Source organism: Pleurodeles waltl, chromosome 1_2 (genome assembly GCF_031143425.1).
Source record: "Pleurodeles waltl isolate 20211129_DDA chromosome 1_2, aPleWal1.hap1.20221129, whole genome shotgun sequence".
NCBI lineage: Eukaryota > Metazoa > Chordata > Amphibia > Caudata > Salamandridae > Pleurodeles > Pleurodeles waltl.
Genome location: NC_090437.1, coordinates 121,185,379 through 121,211,435, shown reverse-complemented (window position 1 = coordinate 121,211,435; position 26,057 = coordinate 121,185,379). Strand labels below are relative to the sequence as shown.

General features: G+C 47.9%; 1 protein-coding gene across 1 annotated transcript in view; it reads left to right on the top strand.

Moving 5' to 3' along the window:
• The window catches only part of PRDM8 (PR/SET domain 8), a 254,890-nt gene extending 241,404 nt beyond the window's left edge, over positions 1-13,486 (top strand). Inside the window, exon 4 of the mRNA XM_069236803.1 lies at positions 11,698-13,486. Coding sequence (XP_069092904.1) covers positions 11,698-13,004 — 1,307 coding nt within the window. The 3' untranslated portion in view covers positions 13,005-13,486. The remainder of the gene's footprint in view (positions 1-11,697) is intronic.
• Positions 13,487-26,057: the final 12,571 nt, after the last annotated feature.

Sequence of the window (26,057 nt, the reverse complement as noted above, 5' to 3'; positions counted from 1 at the left end):
AAGCGTTGGTCTGCCATTGAGAGGGAGGCCTTTGCTGTGGTCTGGGCTCTGAAGAAGTTGAGGCCATACCTGTTTGGCACTCACTTCATTGTTCAGACAGACCACAAACCTCTACTTTGGCTAAAACAAATGAAAGGTGAAAATCCTAAATTGTTGAGGTGGTCCATATCCCTACAGGGAATGGACTATACAGTGGAACATAGACCTGGGAGTAGCCACTCCAATGCAGATGGACTCTCCAGATATTTCCACTTAGACAATGAAGACTCATCAGGTCATGGCTAGTCTTATTGTCCTTCGTTTGGGGGGGGGGGGTTGTGTAGGAAAGTACCATCTTGCCTGGCATGTTACCCCCATTTTTCACTGTATATATGTTGTTTTAGTTGTATGTGTCACTGGGACCCTGGTAACCCAGGGCCCCAGTGCTCATAAGTGTGCCTGAATGTGTTACCTGTGTAGTGACTAACTGTCTCACTGAGGCTCTGCTAATCAGAACCTCAGTGGTTATGCTCTCTCATTTCTTTCCAAATTGTCACTAACAGGCTAGTGACCATTTTTACCAATTCACATTGGCTTACTGGAACACCCTTATAATTCCCTAGTATATGGTACCGAGGTACCCAGGGTATTGGGGTTCCAGGAGATCCCTATGGGCTGCAGCATTTCTTTTGCCACCCATAGGGAGCTCTGACAATTCTTACACAGGCCTGCCACTGCAGCCTGAGTGAAATAACGTCCACGTTATTTCACAGCCATTTTACACTGCACTTAAGTAACTTATAAGTCACCTATATGTCTAACCTTTACCTGGTAAAGGTTGGGTGCAAAGTTACTTAGTGTGAGGGCACCCTGGCACTAGCCAAGGTGCCCCCACATTGTTCAGAGCCAATTCCCTGAACTTTGTGAGTGCGGGGACACCATTACACGCGTGCACTACATATAGGTCACTACCTATATGTAGCTTCACCATGGTAACTCCGAATATGGCCATGTAACATGTCTATGATCATGGAATTGCCCCCTCTATGCCATCCTGGCATAGTTGGCACAATCCCATGATCCCAGTGGTCTGTAGCACAGACCCTGGTACTGCCAGACTGCCCTTCCTTGGGTTTCCCTGCAGCTGCTGCTGCTGCCAACCCCTCAGACAGGCAGCTGCCCTCCTGGGGTCCAGCCAGGCCTGGCCCAGGATGGCAGAACAAAGAACTTCCTCTGAGAGAGGGTGTGACACCCTCTCCCTTTGGAAAATGGTGTGAAGGCAGGGGAGGAGTAGCCTCCCCCAGCCTCTGGAAATGCTTTGTTGGGCACAGAGGTGCCCAATTCTGCATAAGCCAGTCTACACCGGTTCAGGGACCCCTTAGCCCCTGCTCTGGCGCGAAACTGGACAAAGGAAAGGGGAGTGACCACTCCCCTGACCTGCACCTCCCCTGGGAGGTGTCCAGAGCTCCTCCAGTGTGCTCCAGACCTCTGCCATCTTGGAAACAGAGGTGCTGCTGGCACACTGGACTTCTCTGAGTGGCCAGGGCCACCAGGTGACGTCAGAGACTCCTGCTGATAGGCTCCTTCAGGTGTTAGTAGCCTATCCTCTCTCCTAGGTAGCCAAACCCTCTTTTCTGGCTATTTAGGGTCTCTGTCTCTGGGGAAACTTTAGATAACGAATGCAAGAGCTCATCCGAGTTCCTCTGCATCTCCCTCTTCACCTTCTGATAAGGAATCGACTGCTGAACGCGCTCTAAGCCTGCAAACCTGCAACATAGTAGCAAAGACGACTACTGCAACTCTGTAACGCTGATCCTGCCGCCTTCTCGACTGTTTTCCTGCTTGTGCATGCTGTGGGGGTAGCCTGCCTCCTCTCTGCACCAGAAGCTCCGAAGAAATCTCCCGTGGGTCGACGGAATCTTCCCCCTGCAACCGCAGGCACCAAAAAGCTGCATTACCGATCCCTTGGGTCTCCTCTCAGCACGACGAGCGAGGTCCCTCGAATCCAGCGACTCTGTCCAAGTGACCCCCACAGTAAAGTGACTCTTCAGTCCAAGTTTGGTGGAGGTAAGTCCTTGCCTCACCTCGCTGGGCTGCATTGCTGGGAACCGCGACTTTGCAGCTACTCCGGCCCCTGTGCACTTCCGGCAGAAATCCTTTGTGCACAGCCAAGCCTTGGTCCACGGCACTCTAACCTGCATTGCACGACTTTCTAAGTTGGTCTCCGGCGACGTGGGACTCCTTTGTGCAACTTCGGCGAGCACCGTTTCATGCATCCTTGTAGTGCCTGTTTCTGGCACTTCTCCGGGTGCTACCTGCTTCAGTGAGGGCTCTTTGTCTTGCTCGACGTCCCCTCTCTCTTCAGGCCCAATTTGCGACCTCCTGGTCCCTCCTGGGCCCCAGCAGCGTCCAAAAACGCCAAACGCACGATTTGCAACTAGCAAGGCTTGTTGGCGTCCTTCTGGCGGGAAAACACTTCTGCACGACTCTCCAAGGCGAGAGGGATCCGTCCACCAAAGGTGAAGTCTCTAGCCCTTTTCGTTCCTGCAGAAACCTCAGCTTCTTCTGTCCAGTCGAAGCTTCTTTGCACCCGCAGCTGGCATTTCCTGGGCATCTGCCCATCTCCGACTTGCTTGTGACTTTTGGACTTGGTCCCCTTGTTCCACAGGTACCCTAGATTGGAAATCCACAGTTGTTGCATTGCTGGTTTGTGTCTTTCCTGCATTATTCCTCTAACACGACTTCTTTGTCCTTAGGGGAACTTTAGTGCACTTTGCACTCACTTTTCAGGGTCTTGGGGAGGGTTATTTTTCTAACTCTCACTATTTTCTAATAGTCCCAGCGACCCTCTACAAGGTCACATAGGTTTGGGGTCCATTCGTGGTTCGCATTCCACTTTTGGAGTATATGGTTTGTGTTGCCCCTATCCCTATGTTTCCCCATTGCATCCTATTGTAACTATACATTGTTTGCACTGTTTTTTAAGACTATACTGCATATTTTTGCTATTGTGTATATATATCTTGTGTATATTTCCTATCCTCTCACTGAGGGTACACTCTAAGATACTTTGGCATATTGTCATAAAAATAAAGTACCTTTATTTTTAGTATAACTGTGTATTGTGTTTTCTTATGATATTGTGCATATGACACTAAGTGGTACTGTAGTAGCTTCACACATCTCCTAGTTCAGCCTAAGCTGCTCTGCTAAGCTACCATTATCTATCAGCCTAAGCTGCTAGACACCCTATACACTAATAAGGGATAACTGGGCCTGGTGCAAGGTGCAAGTACCCCTTGGTACTCACTACAAGCCAGTCCAGCCTCCTACAGTGACTCTCACAGAGTTTACTGGGAGGACAACCTCTTGTACACTGAGCATAGGGATCCTAAACCTGGAGCTGTCAGGAGATTAGTGATTCCTCAGGAGTACAGAAAGTTCCTCCTAACACTGGCACATGACATTCCCTTAGCTGGGCACCTAGGACAAATGAAAACTTGGACAGGCTTGTTCCCCTGTTTCATTGGCCTAGGATGTCTGAGGACACAAAGGAATTTTGTAAGTCCTGTGAAACCTGTCAAGCCAGTGGCAAGACAGGTGGCACACCAAAGGCACCCCTTATCCCACTGCCTGTGGTTGGGGTTCCCTTTGAAAGGGTAGGGGTTGACATAGTTGGCCCCCTTGACCCTCCTACTGCTTCAGGCAATAGGTTTATCTTGGTGGTAGTGGACCATGCCACAAGATATCCTGAAGCTATTCCTTTAAGGACCACTACAGCACCTGCAGTGGCAAAGGCCCTCCTGGGAATATTTTCCAGGGTGGGCTTCCCAAAGGAAGTAGTATCAGACAGGGGAAGCAATTTCATGTCTGCATACTTAAAGGCCATGTGGAAGGAGTGTGGTGTAACGTACAAGTTCACAACACCCTATCATCCACAAACAAATGGACTGGTGGAGAGATTTAATAAAACTCTCAAAGGCATGATTATGGGTCTCCCTGAAAAACTCCGCAGGAGATGGGATATCCTTCTACCATGCCTCCTTTTTGCCTACAGGGAGGTACCCCAGAAAGGAGTGGGCTTCAGCCCCTTTGAACTTCTTTTTGGACACCCTGTTAGGGGTCCACTCACACTTGTAAAGGAGGGTTGGGAACAACCTTTAAAAGCTCCTAAGCAGGATATTGTGGATTATGTACTTGGCCTCAGATCAAGGATGGCTGAGTACATGAAAAAGGCCAGTAAAAACCTTCAGGCCAGCCAAGAGCTCCAGAAGCAATGGCATGATCAGAAGGCTGTTTTGGTTCAGTACCAACCAGGGCAGAAAGTGTGGGTCTTGGAGCCTGTGGCCCCAAGAGCACTCCAAGATAAATGGAGTGGTCCCCACACAAGTGTTGAAAAGAAGGGTGAAGTCACCTATTTAGTTGACTTAGGCACTGCCAGGAGTCCCCTTAGGGTGCTCCATGTCAACCGCCTGAAACCCTACTATGACAGGGCTGATCTCACCCTGCTCATGGCAACAGATGAGGGACAGGAAGAAGACAGTGATCCTCTACCTGATCTCTTCTCTTCCACAGATCAAGATGCTCTTGTGGAAGGTGTAGTTTTGGCTGATTGTCTTACTGCTGAGCAGAAAGACAATTGCATAAATCTCCTAGGACAATTTTCAGAACTCTTCTCTACTGTGCCAGGCACCACTTCTTGGTGTGAGCACACTATAGATACTGGAGACAGTTTACCTGTCAAAAGTAAGATCTATAGGCAGCCTGACCATGTCAGGGACTGCATAAAGCAAGAAGTTCAGAAAATGTTGGAACTAGGAGTGGTTGAGCACTCTGACAGTCCATGGGCTTCTCCTGTGGTACTGGTACCAAAACCCAATTCTAAAGATGGAAAGAAGGAAATGAGGTTTTGTGTAGACTATAGAGGTCTCAACTTGGTAACCAAAACTGATGCTCACCCTATACCCAGGGCAGATGAGCTTATAGATACACTGGCATCTGCCAAGTATCTGAGCACTTTTGATTTGACTGCAGGGTATTGGCAGATCAAATTGTCAGAAGATGCTAAACCTAAGACTGCATTTTCTACCATTGGAGGACATTACCAGTTTACTGTAATGCCTTTTGGTTTGAAAAATGCACCTGCCACTTTTCAGAGGTTGGTGAACACAGTCCTGCAAGGGCTGGAAGCTTTCAGTGCAGCATATTTGGACGATATAGCTGTCTTTAGCTCCAGCTGGGATGATCACCTGGTCCACCTATGGAAAGTTTTGGAGGCCCTGCAAAAGGCAGGCCTCACTATCAAGGCTTCAAAGTGCCAGATAGGGCAGGGTAAGGTGGTTTATCTGGGACACCTTGTTGGTGGGGAACAGATTGCACCACTTCAGGGGAAAATCCAAACTATTATTGATTGGGTTCCCCCTACCACTCAGACTCTGGTGAGAGCCTTCCTAGGCCTCACTGGGTATTACAGGAGGTTCATTAAGAACTATGGCTCCATTGCAGCCCCTCTTAATGACCTCACATCCAAGAAAATGCCTAAAAAGGTATTATGGACAGCAAGCTGTCAGAAAGCTTTTGAGGAGCTGAAGCAGGCCATGTGCTCTGCACCTGTCCTGAAAAGCCCTTGTTACTCTAAAAAATTCTGGCCCGTATTTATACTCCGTTTGCGCCGAATTAGCGTCGTTTTTTTCGACGCAAATTAGGCGCAAAACTAACGCCATATTTATACTTTGGCGTTAGACGTGTCTAGCGCCAGAGTATGGGCAAATAGCATCATTTTTTTGCGTGAACGCCTTCCTTGCGTTAATGAGATGCAAGGAAGGCGTTCCCGTCTAAAAAAATGGCGGCGACGCAAATGCGTCGTATTTATACTCCCAGGCAAAAATCACGCCCGGGAGTTGGCGGGTCAAAAAACCCCGCATTTGCGCCACTATTTAACGCCTGGGTCAGGGTAGGCGTTAAGGGGCCTGTGGGCTCAAAATGAGCCCACAGGTGCCCTCCCCTGCCCCCAGGGACCCCCCCTGCCACCCCTGCCCACCCCAGGAGGACACCCAAGGATGGAGGGACCCACCCCAGGGACATTCAGGTAAGTTCAGGTAAGTATAATTTTTTATATTTTTTATTTTTTTTGGTGGCATAGGGGGGCCTTATTTGTGCCCCCCTACATGCCACTATGCCCAATGACCATGCCCAGGGGACATAAGTCCCCTGGGCATGGCCATTGGGCAAGGGGGCATGACTCCTGTCTTTACTAAGACAGGAGTCATTTAAATGGCGTCTGGGCGTCGAAAAAAATGGCGCTAATCGGGTTGAGGCGATTTTTTTGCCTCAACCTGACTTGCCCCATTTTAAGACGCCCTAACGCCATTTTCCCCCTACGCCGGCGCTGCCTGGTCTACGTGGTTTTTTTCCACGCACACCAGGCAGCGCCGGTCTGCTAGCGCCGGCTAACGCCATTCCATAAATACGGCGCCCGCATGGCGCTTCAGAATGGCGTTAGACGGCGCTAAATTTTTTGACGCTAAACTGCGTTAGCGCAGTTTAGCGTCAAAAAGTATAAATATGGGCCTCTATGTCCAAACTGATGCATCTGAATTAGGAGTAGGGGCAGTCCTATCACAACTTAATTCTGAGGGCCAGGATCAACCTGTTGCTTTTATTAGTAGGAGGTTGACCCCTAGAGAAAAGCGTTGGTCTGCCATTGAGAGGGAGGCCTTTGCTGTGGTCTGGGCTCTGAAGAAGTTGAGGCCATACCTGTTTGGCACTCACTTCATTGTTCAGATAGACCACAAACCTCTACTTTGGCTAAAACAAATGAAAGGTGAAAATCCTAAATTGTTGAGGTGGTCCATATCCCTACAGGGAATGGACTATACAGTGGAACATAGACCTGGGAGTAGCCACTCCAATGCAGATGGACTCTCCAGATATTTCCACTTAGACAATGAAGACTCATCAGGTCATGGCTAGTCTTATTGTCCTTCGTTTGGGGGGGGGTTGTGTAGGAAAGTACCATCTTGCCTGGCATGTTACCCCCATTTTTCACTGTATATATGTTGTTTTAGTTGTATGTGTCACTGGGAACCTGGTAACCCAGGGCCCCAGTGCTCATAAGTGTGCCTGAATGTGTTACCTGTGTAGTGACTAACTGTCTCACTGAGGCTCTGCTAATCAGAACCTCAGTGGTTATGCTCTCTCATTTCTTTCCAAATTGTCACTAACAGGCTAGTGACCATTTTTACCAATTCACATTGGCTTTCTGGAACACCCTTATAATTCCCTAGTATATGGTACCGAGGTACCCAGGGTATTGGGGTTCCAGGAGATCCCTATGGGCTGCAGCATTTCTTTTGCCACCCATAGGGAGCTCTGACAATTCTTACACAGGCCTGCCACTGCAGCCTGAGTGAAATAACGTCCACGTTATTTCACAGCCATTTTACACTGCACTTAAGTAACTTATAAGTCACCTATATGTCTAACCTTTACCTGGTAAAGGTTGGGTGCAAAGTTACTTAGTGTGAGGGCACCCTGGCACTAGCCAAGGTGCCCCCACATTGTTCAGAGCCAATTCCCTGAACTTTGTGAGTGCGGGGACACCATTACACGCGTGCACTACATATAGGTCACTACCTATATGTAGCTTCACCATGGTAACTCCGAATATGGCCATGTAACATGTCTATGATCATGGAATTGCCCCCTCTATGCCATCCTGGCATAGTTGGCACAATCCCATGATCCCAGTGGTCTGTAGCACAGACCCTGGTACTGCCAGACTGCCCTTCCTGGGGTTTCCCTGCAGCTGCTGCCAACCCCTCAGACAGGCAGCTGCCCTCCTGGGGTCCAGCCAGGCCTGGCCCAGGATGGCAGAACAAAGAACTTCCTCTGAGAGAGGGTGTGACACCCTCTCCCTTTGGAAAATGGTGTGAAGGCAGGGGAGGAATAGCCTCCCCCAGCCTCTGGAAATGCTTTGTTGGGCACAGAGGTGCCCAATTCTGCATAAGCCAGTCTACACCGGTTCAGGGACCCCTTAGCCCCTGCTCTGGCGCGAAACTGGACAAAGGAAAGGGGAGTGACCACTCCCCTGACCTGCACCTCCCCTGGGAGGTGTCCAGAGCTCCTCCAGTGTGCTCCAGACCTCTGCCATCTTGGAAACAGAGGTGCTGCTGGCACACTGGACTTCTCTGAGTGGCCAGGGCCACCAGGTGACGTCAGAGACTCCTGCTGATAGGCTCCTTCAGGTGTTAGTAGCCTATCCTCTCTCCTAGGTAGCCAAACCCTCTTTTCTGGCTATTTAGGGTCTCTGTCTCTGGGGAAACTTTAGATAACGAATGCAAGAGCTCATCCGAGTTCCTCTGCATCTCCCTCTTCACCTTCTGATAAGGAATCGACTGCTGACCGCGTTGGAAGCCTGCAAACCTGCAACATAGTAGCAAAGACGACTACTGCAACTCTGTAACGCTGATCCTGCCGCCTTCTCGACTGTTTTCCTGCTTGTGCATGCTGTGGGGGTAGCCTGCCTCCTCTCTGCACCAGAAGCTCCGAAGAAATCTCCCGTGGGTCGACGGAATCTTCCCCCTGCAACCGCAGGCACCAAAAAGCTGCATTACCGGTCCCTTGGGTCTCCTCTCAGCACGACGAGCGAGGTCCCTCGAATCCAGCGACTCTGTCCAAGTGACCCCCACAGTCCAGTGACTCTTCAGTCCAAGTTTGGTGGAGGTAAGTCCTTGCCTCACCTCGCTGGGCTGCATTGCTGGGAACCGCGACTTTGCAGCTACTCCGGCCCCTGTGCACTTCCGGCGGAAATCCTTTGTGCACAGCCAAGCCTGGGTCCACGGCACTCTAACCTGCATTGCACGACTTTCTAAGTTGGTCTCCGGCGACGTGGGACTCCTTTGTGCAACTTCGGCGAGCACCATTTCACGCATCCTCGTAGTGCCTGTTTCTGGCACTTCTCCGGGTGCTACCTGCTTCAGTGAGGGCTCTTTGTCTTGCTCGACGTCCCCTCTCTCTTCAGGCCCAATTTGCGACCTCCTGGTCCCTCCTGGGCCCCAGCAGCATCCAAAAACGCCAAACGCACGATTTGCGACTAGCAAGGCTTGTTGGCGTCCTTCTGGCAGGAAAACACTTCTGCACGACTCTCCAAGGCGAGTGGGATCCGTCCACCAAAGGGGAAGTCTCTAGCCCTTTTCGTTCCTGCAGAAACCTCAGCTTCTTCTGTCCAGTCGAAGCTTCTTTGCACCTGCAGCTGGCATTTCCTGGGCATCTGCCCATCTCCGACTTGCTTGTGACTTTTGGACTTGGTCCCCTTGTTCCACAGGTACCCTAGATTGGAAATCCACAGTTGTTGCATTGCTGGTTTGTGTCTTTCCTGCATTATTCCTCTAACACGACTTCTTTGTCCTTAGGGGAACTTTAGTGCACTTTGCACTCACTTTTCAGAGTCTTGGGGAGGGTTATTTTTCTAACTCTCACTATTTTCTAATAGTCCCAGCGACCCTCTACAAGGTCACATAGGTTTGGGGTCCATTCGTGGTTCGCATTCCACTTTTGGAGTATATGGTTTGTGTTGCCCCTATCCCTATGTTTCCCCATTGCATCCTATTGTAACTATACATTGTTTGCACTGTTTTCTAAGACTATACTGCATATTTTTGCTATTGTGTAGCAGGAGTCCTCTGCATCCTTTACTTCATCTTCTACTGATGAAACTGCATCTGGACACTCCAAGAACTCTACAAACTGCAACAAAGAAGCAAAGACGACTTCTGCAACATTGTATCTTCAGCTCCTGCCAGCAACTGCAACTGTTTCCAGGTCGTGCATCGTCTGAGGACTGCCTGTCTTCAGCCTGCACCAGAAGAAGCAGAGGAATCTCCCTTGAAGTGAAGGTGTATCTTACCAGCTTCAGGAGGCACCCCTCTGCAGCGACGACTGGTGGCTTGGGTCCCGTCTCCTGATGACGTGTGTGGATTCAGCAAAACAGGTGGTGGACTAAAATGACCCTGCCAGTCCCAAGGTCTAGCTGTCCAACTTTGGTGGAGGTAAGAGCTTGCCTTCCCATGCAAGACAGTACTCCCGTGCACTGTGTGACTTGCAGTTGCCAAGGCTTGTGTGTGACCTTCCATTAAGTTTTTCATGCACAGCACAGCTTAAGCCCCCAGCACTCCATCCTGCTACGCACAGCTTCCTGAGTGGTTCTCCAGCGGCGTGGGATCCCTTTGTGTCATGCAGCATGGGCCTCCATTTGCACCTTCTTTGTCCCCATGCTGTGGGACTCCTGTGCACACTGCCTAGTCTTCTGAGGGATTTCTGAGTTGCTGGGAGCCCCCTCTGTCTCCCTCTCCTGATTAGAGATCACCAGGTCCCTCCTGGTCCCAGGCAGCACTCTTTTCTGTTAACCATGTGCTTTGCGGGTGTCAAGGCTTGTTGGCGAAATCCAGCAACACAAACCAGACTGCAATCATCCATCCGGTGTGGACATCATCTGCACCAACCTTGAACCTGCATCCATCTTCCTGGGTGCAGTACTGACTGTTCTTATTCACAAGTGGTTCTACTTTTGCACCTTCTTCCAGGTTAGCAGAGGCTCCTGTTCTCCCTGGACTCTTCAGTGCTTCTGGGCTTGGTACCCTTCTACCACAGGTCTTCAGGTCCAGGAATCCATCAATGGTGTCATGCAGTCAGTTCTGGTTTTTGCATTATCTTCTATTACGACATCTTGTGTGTTCTATGAAACGTACTGTGATTTGCTCCTGTTTTCCTGGGCTCCAGGGTGGGTTCTATTACTTACCTTTGGTGTTTTCTTACACTCCCAGCACCCCTCTTGCCTAGGTGGGAAACCGACATTTGCTTTCCACTATTTTAGTATATGGTTTGTGTTCCCCCCTAGGCCTATTGTAATCTATTGCGATTTTCACCATTTGCACTGTTTTCTAACTGTTTTTACAGCTATTTCTGCATTCTGGTGTATAAACTGTGTATATTACTTACCTCCTAAGAGAGTATAGTCTCTGAGTTTTTTTTGGTATTGTGTCATTAAAAATAAATTTAAATTATTTTTGTAATACTAAGTATTTTCTTTCATGTGTGTGAGTACTGTGTGACTACAGTGGTATTGCAAGAGCTTTACATGTCTCCTATATACTCATTGGCTGCACAGCTACAGCTACCCCTAGACAGCCTGGCTTTGAGACACTGACTACATTTCACTAATAAGGCATAAGCCTCCTACAAGGCTCTTCTGCCAAATGAGCTCCTTTTTAGGAAATGGGGAACAACTTTTAATTATGAAGCTGGTCTCTAGGTAATGTATAGACATAGCTTTTCATAGATGGTGGAGGATTTATATTATATTTCGCATCTGGCCTTGACATTTGGGGGGAAGTGTACTTTCCTCAGCAATGATTTAGATCCCACTATCCGTGAGAAACCTTGAGAATGTGTGGCTGATCGCAAGGAATACTTATCTTTAATTGCACCATAACTAAAACGAAAGGAAGAAAAACATTTAAAATATTAAAGTCATAAAAGAAACGAATGTCACCCAATTGCAAAAACAAAGACACAGTTGTCAAAAAGGTGAAAAAAATAGGATTTTAGAAGGGCAGAGCACTGGCATATAATAGGTGGAGCTATTGATTAGTTGTTTGTGTTGATACTGGAGTTTGTTGTGAAGTCTAACATTTTGCATGTGTTTTCTTTTTGATGCAGGATCATCTCTAACATACACCTGTGTTGAGTGCAGTCAGCACTTCCAGTTCGAGTTTCCCTACGAGGCTCATGTGCGATTTCGCTGTCCCAAGAGAGCACCCAACAGGGAACCCACTGAAGAGGAGAATTCCAAGGACACAAGGGACCAACACCAATCAAAGAACAATCTCCCATTGAGCAGTAAGTTCCACAAACCCAATTCCAGTCCAAACCAGCCCCAGAAGGAGAACCACAAGCCAACAACAGACTTTCACAACCTGGCTAGGGATATGGAGAACCGAGCCCCTTCTGCACCTAGTAGGAACAGCCAAGAGAATGACATCAGCTTAGAGAGCCACCAAAAGACCAAAAGGAAGTATGAAGACCTTGGACTAAACCGTGGACGGGGATTAGATATATCATCTAGGTTGTATCATCAGGAGCGATCTAGCCTGCTTTTATCTAAGGAAGACCATTTGTCTAGCCCCCAGTCATTACGGACCAGTTCCACTTTCAGTATGGAGGGGAAAGGGCAACTTATCTATGGATCCTCCAGCCCAACAACATGTGAGACCAAGAGGAGCGCTTTTGTAGCGGTTAAGAAGTCCACGAAGGTAGCCGAGGACTTGGAGGCAGAAACTGAAACAAAAGGCTGTTCCCCAGCAGCCAATCCAAGTAGCCCCATGGCAGAAAAGCTGCTGACTGTCCGATCAGATAACCAGTTAGAGGGCTTTGGCAGTGCATTTGCCAGTGTTCCATCTCAGGTTGAGGCAATTCATGAGCAACGACAGGAGAGGAAGAGTGCTTTTTCACAGCCAGTCCGATCCACCATCTTTGGCCTCACACCCCCTCTCCAGTCCATTGGGCAGAAACTGATGGTGGGAATCGACTGTCATGCTAACACATCATCACGATTGTATCAGGGTGAGTCCCTAGCTGTCAAAGTGCAAAGCCCTGATTTGAATAGCAACTGCCCCGTGCCAGCTGGTCTCTCCAAGCAGAACACCTTTGTCTATGCCACTGCATTCTGGCCGAAGAATGCTTCCTCTTCTGGACAACTCCAGATGCAGCTGCCCTCTGCCCTCACTTTGCTTCCCCCTTCTTTCACCTCCCTATGCCTGCCAGCTCAGAACTGGTGTGCAAAATGTAATGCTTCCTTTCGAATGACCTCTGACCTCGTCTACCACATGCGATCCCACCACAAGAAGGAATATGCCATGGAGCCACTGGTCCGAAGGAGGAGGGAGGAGAAGCTCAAGTGCCCCATATGTAACGAGTCGTTTAGAGAGCGCCACCATCTATCCAGACACATGACGTCTCACAATTGAGACACGACTTCAGAACGTATTCACTAGTGCCCACAGGTGCACAAAACCAGGCCAAGCAGCATATTGAAATCTCACTCACTCAAAAAATCCACACAGAGAGAAAGTCTGTTCTTCCAAAATAAGGATACTTTCTCGGGGTTGGCTTCCCACAGCTCGCTTTTTCACATGCCAAAAGTACAATTCTAAAATGTCATATAAATTAGAGCACATTGATGCTTTCGTCATGGTTTCTCATTGAAATGAAAAAATAAAAAAACAAATATTACATGAAAGAAAAAGAGTAAATCAGTTGACGGACCTCCATACTTTTACTACGCAGTAGTAAAAGCAACAGTGTATTCAACTTCATTGAACAGTATGAGAACGCAAGAGGGAGATTGAAAGTCATGGGATTCTGAGATATTAACTTGACTGTTTTTCATAGACACACTATTCTATTTATTTGTATATGCGAAAAACGTAAATAAACACAATTATATTTCATTCTACTCTCCATAGTTAACTCATTATCTCTCTTGCTTTCTGTGTCCTCGTCTGTCAGATTCGCCTTCCGCCCTCGTTTGTTTGAACATATATCCCTGATCCGTGTTTGATTTTCAAACCACACCCTTAAGACAAAAACATTGTTTTAAGTCAGAGACGGTTAAAGGCATGGGCAAAGTGGGATCTGTCAGGGCCCCCAGCTTTTTTAGGGAGTCCTGGTAGAGCCAGCTCTGTTCTGCAGAGAGCCTTACCCTGATGACCATGAATAATTCTTAAACAGTGCTGTTAAAAAAATATCCGTTTTCCTTGAATTTAGTTTTGAAGTGGGTGATGTGCGAGAGTATATTACAGACATTTTGCAGAGAAATGTTCTGTTTATGGTTCTTGCAACATGCATAAAAAAGTTTCTTTTAGTTCAAAACAGAGGATCTCAGGTATGAGAAGTTTGAGGGCCTGCAGAGATTATTTGCAGTAATATTACTTAGCTGTTTTTTGTGTTACAATATTAAAAGAGCATGTCACTATCCCTGAATATTAGATGTTAACTGGCCAAAGAAGGCATGAAAGAGCTGAGATTGGAGCATGAATTTAAAGCTGTTCTGAACAAGGCCCCCCAAAATAGGTTTGGCCCAGGCCTCCCACAGACTTTAGGATTGCCATGTCTTAAGTGGCTTGATTTTTGTAACTTAATTTTAAACAGACCAATATGACTTGTAACTATTCTGCACAGCCAATGTGTTTAATTTGGTGATGAGTCTCAAAAAGCGATGTCCGAGGAGATGAACAAGAATACTGTTATACTTTGGCTGGTCCACCTGCCAGTAGTCTTTGATCATAAATGCAGTGTTAATCTGTGTGATGCCAGTGCAGTGAAAACTACCTATTTACTCCCAACATGTTCAGTGATATTATGCAAAATCTGGTAAGGGTATCTAGCCTTATATCTGACCAACTGCCAACACCGAGCACTCAGTTCTTGCCCCTCACAAAGTCACAGGAAGGAGTACGGTTTAGTAGTGTTATGCACTTAAATGGTGCAGGGTACCCCAGAGATGCAGAATTCTACATTAAGAACATATGCCTATTGCCAGAAACGCAGGTGTTCCTGGCCACCAACATCTTCAGTCATGGAGTTCAAAGAGAAGAAAAAAGTGAAGGATGGTCATGATGAATGCTGATGTATATGGTCCACAGGCTACAGTTTGGCACCGAATAACAATAGTTTGCTCGACTGAGATGCTGTCAGACACAACCACCTCACTTCCACAGCTGACAAGAGAGGAAGAATGGATTGGTGTCTACAAAAACTCACATGTGTGGGTGAAGGTGAAAGCACAACATAGTAGACACATTAAATCCTGCTTAAACACAATCCAGCAGATCAGGTGCACATCACAGGGGATTTTTGCTAATTTTTCACGCAATACAGGACAGTAAGCAAAGTTGCTGTGCTGAGTTACGTGAAATCAAAACAGAAGAAATGCGCCATGTGAGCTAAGAAAAGGTGTATTTCTACTGTCTCTTAGAGCTGGCTTACTGTCTGCTGCCCAGCGCCAATACAGGCACAATGTATCGTAGTGCAAGAGTAAATGTGTTATAGACAGGATTGTTTTTGTGTAGATGGGACACATTTCTGCACAAAAGCAATGCTTAATGGTATTTTCCTTATTCTAGGTGTGCTGCAGAATGCTGGTGCATAGAAAAAGGAAGTAATGAGGAGAAAGGAAGATAGGCGTAGCATTTCAACACATTCCCTGGTAAATCTGGGAGTGTAACAAATTCCAGGGGTGGATGCATGGGAACCCTCATGCTCCACCTTTGGAATGCCTTCTTGAAGCAAAGCAATGCAAGGCAGAGCTTTGAACTGCCTTGCGCTACTTTGCTTGTGCGAAACCATGCAAAGCTACACTAATTAACTTTGTATGACTTGGAAAATCTCTAAAATTATTTTGTGTCTGGTCTGCGCCACATAACTGACACAACTTCGATGTAAAATCTTAGTGAATCTGCCCCAATATGTGTACTTTACCTTCCAACTCAGTGTATGCCGACGCCGGAGGACAACTCAGAAGGTTGTGCACTGCAGGTTAGAGTGTCGGGAAGCCAGGTTTGGCTGTGCACAAAGGAAATCCTGGAAGACTGCACAGGAGCCGGAGCAGCTGCAAATCAAGCGATACCCAGCAATGCAGTCTAGCGAGGGGAGGCAAGGACTTACCTCCACCAAACTTGGACTGAAGAGTCACTGGACTGTGGGAGTCTGTAGGAAAGTACCATCTTGCCTGGCATGTTACCTCCATATTTCACTGTATATATGTTGTTTTAGTTGTATGTGTCACTGGGACCCTGCCAGCCAGGGCCCCAGTGCTCATAAGTGTGCCCTGTATGTGTTCCCTGTGTGATGACCAACTGTCTCACTGAGGCTCTGCTAACCAGAACCTCAGTGGTTATGCTCTCTCATTACTTTCTAAATTGTCACTAACAGGCTAGTGACCAATTTCACCAATTCATATTGGCATACTGGAACACCCTTATAATTCCCTCGTATATGGTACTGAGGTACCCAGGGTATTGGGGCTCCAGGAGATCCCTATGGGCTGCAGCATTTCTTTTGCCACCCATTGTAGGAGGCTGGACTGGCTCGTAGTGAGTACCAAGGAGTACTTGCACCTTGCACCAGGCCCAGTTATCCCTTATTAGTGTATAGGGTGTCTAGCAGCTTAGGCTGATAGATAATGGTAGCTTAGCAAAGCAGCTCAGGCTGAACTAGGAGACGTGTGAAGCTACTACAGTACCACCTAGTGTCATATGCACAATATCATAAGAAAACACAATACACAGTTATACTAAAAATAAAGGTACTTTATTTTTATGACAATATGCCAGAGTATCTTAGAGTGTACCCTCAGTGAGAGGATAGGAAATATACACAAGATATATATACACAATAGCAAAAATATGCAGTATAGTCTTAGAAAACAGTGCAAACAATGTATAGTTACAATAGGATGCAATGGGGAAACATAGGGATAGGGGCAACACAAACCATATACTCCAGAAGTGGAATGCGAACCACGAATGGACCCCAAACCTATGTGACCTTGTAGAGGGTCGCTGGGACTATTAGAAAATAGTGAGAGTTAGCAAAATAACCCTCCCCAAGACCCTGAAAAGTGAGTGCAAAGTGCACCAAAGTTCCCCTAAGGACAAAATAGTCGTGTTAGAGGGAAAATGCAAGGAAAACACAAATCAGCAATGCAACAACGATGGATTCCTGACTGAGGGTACCTGTGGAACAAGGGGACCAAGTCCAAAAGTCACAAGCAGCTCGGAGATGGGCAGATGCCCAAGAAATGCCAGCGGTTGGTGCAAAGAAGCTCTTACTAGGCTGAAGAACTGTGAATACTGCAGGAACGACAAGGGCTAGAGACTTTCCCTTTGGAGGATGGATCCCCCACGCCTTGGAGAGTCGTGCAGAAGTGTTTTCCCGCCGGATGGACGCCAACAAGCCTTGCTACACGCAAATCGTGCGTTTGGCGTTTTTGGACACTGCCGGGGCCCAGGAGGGACCAGGAGGTCGCAAATTGGACCTGAAGAGAGAGGGGACGTCGAGCAAGACAAAGAGCCCTCACTGAAGCAGGTGGCACCCGGAGAAGTGCCCGAAACAGGCACTACGAGGATGCGTGAAACGGTGCTCGCCGAAGTTGCACAAAGGAGTCCCACGTCGCCGGAGACCAACTTAGAAAGTCGTGCAATGCAGGTTAGAGTGCCGTGGACCCAGGCTTGGCTGTGCACAAAGGATTTCCGCCGGAAGTGCACAGGGGCCGGAGTAGCTTGCAAAGTCGCGGTTCCCAGCAATGCAGCCCAGCGAGGTGAGGCAAGGACTTACCTCCACCAAACATGGGCTGAAGAGTCACTGGACTGTGGGGGTCACTTGGACAGAGTCGCTGGATTCGAGGGACCTCGCTCGTCGTGCTGAGAGGAGACCCAAGGGACCGGTAATGCAGCTTTTTGGTGCCTGCGGTTGCAGGGGGAAGATTCCGTCGACCCACGGGAGATTTCTTCGGAGCTTCTGGTGCAGAGAGGAGGCAGGCTACCCCCACAGCATGCACAAGCAGGAAAACAGTCGAGAAGGCGGCAGGATCAGCGTTACAGAGTTGCAGTAGTCGTCTTTGCTACTATGTTGCAGGTTTGCAGGCTTCCAGCGCGGTCAGCGGTTGTTTCCTTATCAGAAGGTGAAGAGAGAGATGCAGAGGAACTCGGCTGAGCTCATGCATTCGTTATCTAAAGTTTCCCCAGAGACAGAGACCCTAAATAGCCAGAAAAGAGGGTTTGGCTACCTAGGAGAGAGGAAAGGCTACTAACACCTGAAGGAGCCTATCAGAAGGAGTCTCTGACGTCACCTGGTGGCACTGGCCACTCAGAGCAGTCCAGTGTGCCAGCAGCACCTCTGTTTCCAAGATGGCAGAGGTCTGGAGCACACTGGAGGAGCTCTGGACACCTCCCAGGGGAGGTGCAGGTCAGGGGAGTGGTCACTCCCCTTTCCTTTGTCCAGTGTCGCGCCAGAGCAGGGGCTAAGGGGTCCCTGAACCGGTGTAGACTGGCTTATGCAGAATTGGGCACATCTGTGCCCAACAAAGCATTTCCAGAGGCTGGGGGAGGCTACTCCTCCCCTGCCTTCACACCATTTTCCAAAGGGAGAGGGTGTCACACCCTCTCTCAGAGGAAGTTCTTTGTTCTGCCATCCTGGGCCAGGCCTGGCTGGACCCCAGGAGGGCAGCTGCCTGTCTGAGGGGTTGGCAGCAGCAGCAGCTGCAGAGAAACCCCAGGAAGGGCAGTCTGGCAGTACCAGGGTCTGTGCTACAGACCACTGGGATCATGGAATTGTACCAACAATGCCAGGATGGCATAGAGGGGGCAATTCCATGATCATAGACATGTTACATGGCCATATTCGGGGTTACCATGGTGAAGCTACATATAGGTAGTGACCTATATGTAGTGCACGCGTGTAATGGTGTCCCCGCACTCACAAAGTTCAGTGAATTGGCTCTGAACAATGTGGGGGCACCTTGGCTAGTGCCAGGGTGCCCTCACACTAAGTAACTTTGCACCTAACCTTTACCAGGTAAAGGTTAGACATATAGGTGACTTATAAGTTACTTAAGTGCAGTGTAAAATGGCTGTGAAATAACGTGGACGTTATTTCACTCAGGCTGCAGTGGCAGGCCTGTGTAAGAATTGTCAGAGCTCCCTATGGGTGGCAAAAGAAATGCTGCAGCCCATAGGGATCTCCTGGAACCCCAATACCCTGGGTACTTCAGTACCATATACTAGGGGATTATAAGGGTGTTCCAGTAAGCCAATGTAAATTGGTAAAAATGGTCACTAGCCTGCCAGTGACAATTTGGAAAGAAATGAGAGAGCATAACCACTGAGGTTCTGATTAGCAGAGCCTCAGTGAGACAGTTAGTCACTACACAGGTAACACATTCAGGCACACTTATGAGCACTGGGGCCCTGGGTTACCAGGGTCCCAGTGACACATACAACTAAAACAACATATATACAGTGAAAAATGGGGGTAACATGCCAGGCAAGATGGTACTTTCCTACACAACCCCCCCCAAAACGAAGGACAATAAGACTAGCCATTACCTGATGAGTCTTCATTGTCTAAGTGGAAATATCTGGAGAGTCCATCTGCATTGGAGTGGCTACTCCCAGGTCTATGTTCCACTGTATAGTCCATTCCCTGTAGGGATATGGACCACCTCAACAATTTAGGATTTTCACCTTTCATTTGTTTTAGCCAAAGTAGAGGTTTGTGGTCTGTCTGAACAATGAAGTGAGTGCCAAACAGGTATGGCCTCAACTTCTTCAGAGCCCAGACCACAGCAAAGGCCTCCCTCTCAATGGCAGACCAACGCTTTTCTCTAGGGGTCAACCTTCTACTAATAAAAGCAACAGGTTGATCCTGGCCCTCAGAATTAAGTTGTGATAGGACTGCCCCTACTCCTAATTCAGATGCATCAGTTTGGACATAGAATTTTTTAGAGTAACAAGGGCTTTTCAGGACAGGTGCAGAGCACATGGCCTGCTTCAGCTCCTCAAAAGCTTTCTGACAGTTTGCTGTCCATAATACCTTTTTAGGCATTTTCTTGGATGTGAGGTCATTAAGAGGGGCTGCAATGGAGCCATAGTTCTTAATGAACCTCCTGTAATACCCAGTGAGGCCTAGGAAGGCTCTCACCTGAGTCTGAGTGGTAGGGGGAACCCAATCAATAATAGTTTGGATTTTCCCCTGAAGTGGTGCAATCTGTTCCCCACCAACAAGGTGTCCCAGATAAACCACCTTACCCTGCCCTATCTGGCACTTTGAAGCCTTGATAGTGAGGCCTGCCTTTTGCAGGGCCTCCAAAACTTTCCAAAGGTGGACCAGGTGATCATCCCAGCTGGAGCTAAAGACAGCTATATCATTCAAATATGCTGCACTGAAAGCTTCCAGCCCTTGCAGGACTGTGTTCACCAATCTCTGAAAAGTGGCAGGTGCATTTTTCAAACCAAAAGGCATTACAGTAAACTGGTAATGTCCTCCAATGGTAGAAAATGCAGTCTTAGGTTTAGCATCTTCTGACATTTTGATCTGCCAATACCCTGCAGTCAAATCAAAAGTGCTTAGATACTTGGCAGATGCCAGTGTATCTATTAGCTCATCTGCCCTGGGTATAGGGTGAGCATCAGTTTTGGTTACCAAGTTGAGACCTCTATAGTCTACACAAAACCTCATTTCCTTCTTTCCATCTTTAGAATTGGGTTTTGGTACCAGTACCACAGGAGAAGCCCATGGACTGTCAGAGTGCTCAACCACTCCTAGTTCCAACATCTTCAGAACTTCTTGCTTTATGCAGTCCCTGACATGGTCAGGCTGCCTATAGATCTTACTTTTGACAGGTAAACTGTCTCCAGTATCTATAGTGTGCTCACACCAAGAAGTGGTGCCTGGCACAATGGAGAAGAGTTCTGAAAATTGTCCTAGGAGATTTATGCAATTATCTTTCTGCTCAGCAGTAAGACAATCAGCCAAAACTACACCTTCCACAAGAGCATCTTGTTCTGTGGAAGAGAAGAGATCAGGTAGAGGATCACTGTCTTCTTCCTGTCCCTCATCTGTTGCCATGAGCAGGGTGAGATCAGCCCTGTCATAGTAGGGTTTCAGGCGGTTGACATGGAGCACCCTAAGGGGACTCCTGGCAGTGCCTAAGTCAACCAAGTAGGTGACTTCACCCTTCTTTTCAACAATTGTGTGGGGTCCACTCCATTTATCTTGGAGTGCTCTTGGGGCCACAGGCTCCAAGACCCACACTTTCTGCCCTGGTTGGTACTGAACCAAAACAGCCTTCTGATCATGCCATTGCTTCTGGAGCTCTTGGCTGGCCTGAAGGTTTTTACTGGCCTTTTTCATGTACTCAGCCATCCTTGATCTGAGGCCAAGTACATAATCCACAATATCCTGCTTAGGAGCTTTTAAAGGTTGTTCCCAACCCTCCTTTACAAGTGTGAGTGGACCCCTAACAGGGTGTCCAAAAAGAAGTTCAAAGGGGCTGAAGCAGACTCCTTTCTGGGGTACCTCCCTGTAGGCAAAAAGGAGGCATGGTAGAAGGATATCCCATCTCCTGCGGAGTTTTTCAGGGAGTCCCATAATCATGCCTTTGAGAGTTTTATTAAATCTCTCCACCAGTCCATTTGTTTGTGGATGATAGGGTGTTGTGAACTTGTAAGTTACACCACACTCCTTCCACATGGCCTTTAAGTATGCAGACATGAAATTGCTTCCCCTGTCTGATACTACTTCCTTTGGGAAGCCCACCCTGGAAAATATTCCCAGGAGGGCCTTTGCCACTGCCGGAGCTGTAGTGGTCCTTAAAGGAATAGCTTCAGGATATCTTGTGGCATGGTCCACTACCACCAAGATAAACCTATTGCCTGAAGCAGTAGGAGGGTCAAGGGGGCCAACTATGTCAACCCCTACCCTTTCAAAGGGAACCCCAACCACAGGCAGTGGGATAAGGGGTGCCTTTGGAGTGCCACCTGTCTTGCCACTGGCTTGACAGGTTTCACAGGACTTACAAAATTCTTTTGTGTCCTCAGACATCCTAGGCCAATGAAACAATGGTACCAATCTGTCCCAAGTTTTCATTTGACCCAGGTGCCCAGCTAAGGGAATGTCATGTGCCAGTGTTAGGAGGAACTTTCTGTACTCCTGAGGAATCACTCATCTCCTGGCAGCTCCAGGTTTAGGATCCCTATGCTCAGTGTACAAGAGGTTGTCCTCCCAGTAAACTCTGTGTGAGTCACTGACATCCCCATTAGCCTGTTTGACAGCTTGCTGTCTGAGACCCTCTAATGTGGGACAGGTTTGCTGTGCCACACTCAGCTCCTCTCTGGCAGGCCCCCCTTCACCCAAAAGCTCAGCAGTGTCTGCTTCCAGCTCCTCTGGTGTAGGTTCTGCACAGGGAGGGAATTCCTCTTCCTCAGAAGTAGAATCCACTGTAGAGGGAGGGATAGTAGGAAGTGGTTTGCTTCTACTAGCCCTAGCTTTAGGGAGCACTTGGTCCATTGTTCCAGGATCCAAGCTTCCCTGTCCTTTTTGCTTTTTGGCCTGAGCCCTTGTCAAAGCAAAAATATGCCCTGGGATGCCCAGCATTGCTGCATGGGCCTCCAACTCCACATCTGACCAAGCTGATGTCTCCAAATCGTTCCCTAATAGACAGTCTACAGGTAAATCTGAAGCTACCACAACTTTCTTTGGACCAGATACCCCCCCCCAGTTGAGATTTACAACAGCCATGGGGTGGCTTTGTGTTATGTTGTGAGCATCGGTTACTTGGTACTGGTGTCCAAGTATGTGTTGTTCAGGGTGCACCAGTTTCTCAATCACCATTGTGACACTGGCACCTGTGTCCCTGTAGGCCTGGACCTCAACACCATTTATTAGGGTTAGTTGCTTGTACTTCTCCAAGTTATGGGGGCAAGCAACCAAAGTGGCTAAGTCAATAGCCCCTTCAGAGACTAAAGTAGCCTCTGTGGTCTCCCTAATCAGACCAACCCCAACTAAATTACCAAAAGTGAGCCCAGCTACTCCCTTGGATTGGCTATTAGTAGGTTTGCTCCCACCACCACTGCTATTAGTAGGGACACTAGGTGTAGCAGTAGGGGTTGTAGTGGTAGGAGCTGTGGTGCCTTTCTTTGGACAACTGGGATCTGTTGTCCAATGGCCTTTTATTTTACATAAATAGCACCATGGTTTCTTTTCTTTGTTCTGATTAAAGGAGGATTTGGGCCCACCACCCCCACCAGAGTGTTTTTGTGGGCCTGATGAAGACTCATTTTTAGATTTGTCCCCACCCTTGTCAGAAGAGTTACCATCCTTCTTTTTGTTGCCATCTTTGTCACCCCCTGTATGAACTTTTCTGTTCACTCTTGTTCTGACCCATTTTTCTGCCTTCTTTCCCAATTCTTGGGGAGAGGTCAGATCAGAGTCCACCAAGTACTGGTGCAACAAATCAGACACACAATTATTAAGAATATGCTCTCTCAGGATCAAGTTATACAGGCTGTCATAATCAGTAACTTTACTGCCATGTAACCACCCCTCCAAGGCCTTCACTGCCTGGTCAATGAAATCAACCCAGTCTTGTGAAGACTCCTTTTTGGTATCTCTGAACTTTATCCTGTACTGTTCAGTGGTTAAGCCATAACCATCCAGGAGTGCATTCTTAAGAACTTGGAAATTGTTAGCATCATTTTCTTTTACAGTAAGGAGCCTATCCCTACCTTTTCCAGTAAATGATAGCCATAGGATAGCAGCCCACTGCTTTTGAGGGACATCCTGTACAGCACAGGCCCTCTCAAGTGCAGCAAACCACTTGTTAATGTCATCCCCCTCCTTGTAAGGGGGAACTATCTTATGCAGATTCCTGGAATCATGCTCTTTTGCAGGATGACTATGGGGAATACTGCTGCTGCCACCATGGGTTTCTAAACCCATCTTCTGTCTTTCCCTCTCTATTTCTAAAGACTGTCTATCCAAATCCAGCTGTTGCTTCTTGAGCTTCAGTCTGGTTTGCTCCACTCTCAATCTATTGAGCTCCCTTTCTAACAATCTGTCATCAGGGTGGGTGGGAGGGACATTTCTAGATACAGAGGTATGATGGGAATGAACAGAAGGAGACCTGTCCCTTACCAAGGGCACCCTAACAGCTTGGCTACCAGCATAATGTGAGAGCACATCATCAGTATGATGTGATTCAACCTCTGTACCAACTATGCTAGACTGTCTAGTAATGGGCAGGCTGAGAAGTTTCTTTCCTGAACCTTTTCCTGGGGGAGTCCCTGGATCAGATTGAGAACCATTAGCTACTTTTTCTACAGATTGGGCACTTATGGCCTTATCCTGTACTCTAAGCATATTAATTAACAGTTCTAAGGAAGGATTCTTCCCTACACTCAAACCTCTCTCTATGCAGAGACTCCTTGCTCCTTTCCAGCTAAGGTGATCATATGCAAGTTTGGACAGTTCAACTTTTTGGCCTGTGCCAGACATTTTTTAGAGAGAGTTAAAGTGATAGCAAAAGATAAAAAAGTTTTCAGAACTTTTTGGAAAGACAGAAAAAAACGTTTTAAACTTTTAAGAACTTTTTGAAAGTTTAGAAGTACTTTTCAGCACTTAGAAAAGAGTGAAAAGAGGAAATGCAAAACTTTTTGGCTATGTGTATATACACTGACCTTGTTTTGTATATTTTTCTCTTATGAAAAGTACAATGACAAGAGTGGTAAGTAGTCTCAAAGCACTTATCCCACCGCTGCACAACCAATGTAGGAGGCTGGACTGGCTCGTAGTGAGTACCAAGGAGTACTTGCACCTTGCACCAGGCCCAGTTATCCCTTATTAGTGTATAGGGTGTCTAGCAGCTTAGGCTGATAGATAATGGTAGCTTAGCAAAGCAGCTCAGGCTGAACTAGGAGACGTGTGAAGCTACTACAGTACCACCTAGTGTCATATGCACAATATCATAAGAAAACACAATACACAGTTATACTAAAAATAAAGGTACTTTATTTTTATGACAATATGCCAGAGTATCTTAGAGTGTACCCTCAGTGAGAGGATAGGAAATATACACAAGATATATATACACAATAGCAAAAATATGCAGTATAGTCTTAGAAAACAGTGCAAACAATGTATAGTTACAATAGGATGCAATGGGGAAACATAGGGATAGGGGCAACACAAACCATATACTCCAGAAGTGGAATGCGAACCACGAATGGACCCCAAACCTATGTGACCTTGTAGAGGGTCGCTGGGACTATTAGAAAATAGTGAGAGTTAGCAAAATAACCCTCCCCAAGACCCTGAAAAGTGAGTGCAAAGTGCACCAAAGTTCCCCTAAGGACAAAATAGTCGTGTTAGAGGGAAAATGCAAGGAAAACACAAATCAGCAATGCAACAACGATGGATTCCTGACTGAGGGTACCTGTGGAACAAGGGGACCAAGTCCAAAAGTCACAAGCAGCTCGGAGATGGGCAGATGCCCAAGAAATGCCAGCGGTTGGTGCAAAGAAGCTCTTACTAGGCTGAAGAACTGTGAATACTGCAGGAACGACAAGGGCTAGAGACTTCCCCTTTGGAGGATGGATCCCCCACGCCTTGGAGAGTCGTGCAGAAGTGTTTTCCCGCCGGATGGACGCCAACAAGCCTTGCTACACGCAAATTGTGCGTTTGGCGTTTTTGGACGCTGCCGGGGCCCAGGAGGGACCAGGAGGTCGCAAATTGGACCTGAAGAGAGAGGGGACGTCGAGCAAGACACAGAGCCCTCACTGAAGCAGGTGGCACCCGGAGAAGTGCCCGAAACAGGCACTACGAGGATGCGTGAAACGGTGCTCGCCGAAGTTGCACAAAGGAGTCCCACGTCGCCGGAGACCAACTTAGAAAGTCGTGCAATGCAGGTTAGAGTGCCGTGGACCCAGGCTTGGCTGTGCACGAAGGATTTCCGCCGGAAGTGCACAGGGGCCGGAGTAGCTTGCAAAGTCACGGTTCCCAGCAATGCAGCCCAGCGAGGTGAGGCAAGGACTTACCTCCACCAAACTTGGGCTGAAGAGTCACTGGACTGTGGGGGTCACTTGGACAGAGTCGCTGGATTCGAGGGACCTCGCTCGTCGTGCTGAGAGGAGACCCAAGGGACCGGTAATGCAGCTTTTTGGTGCCTGCGGTTGCAGGGGGAAGATTCCGTCGACCCACGGGAGATTTCTTCGGAGCTTCTGGTGCAGAGAGGAGGCAGGCTACCCCCACAGCATGCACAAGCAGGAAAACAGTCGAGAAGGCGGCAGGATCAGCGTTACAGAGTTGCAGTAGTCGTCTTTGCTACTATGTTGCAGGTTTGCAGGCTTCCAGCGCGGTCAGCGGTCGTTTCCTTATCAGAAGGTGAAGAGAGAGATGCAGAGGAACTCGGCTGAGCTCATGCATTCGTTATCTAAAGTTTCCCCAGAGACAGAGACCCTAAATAG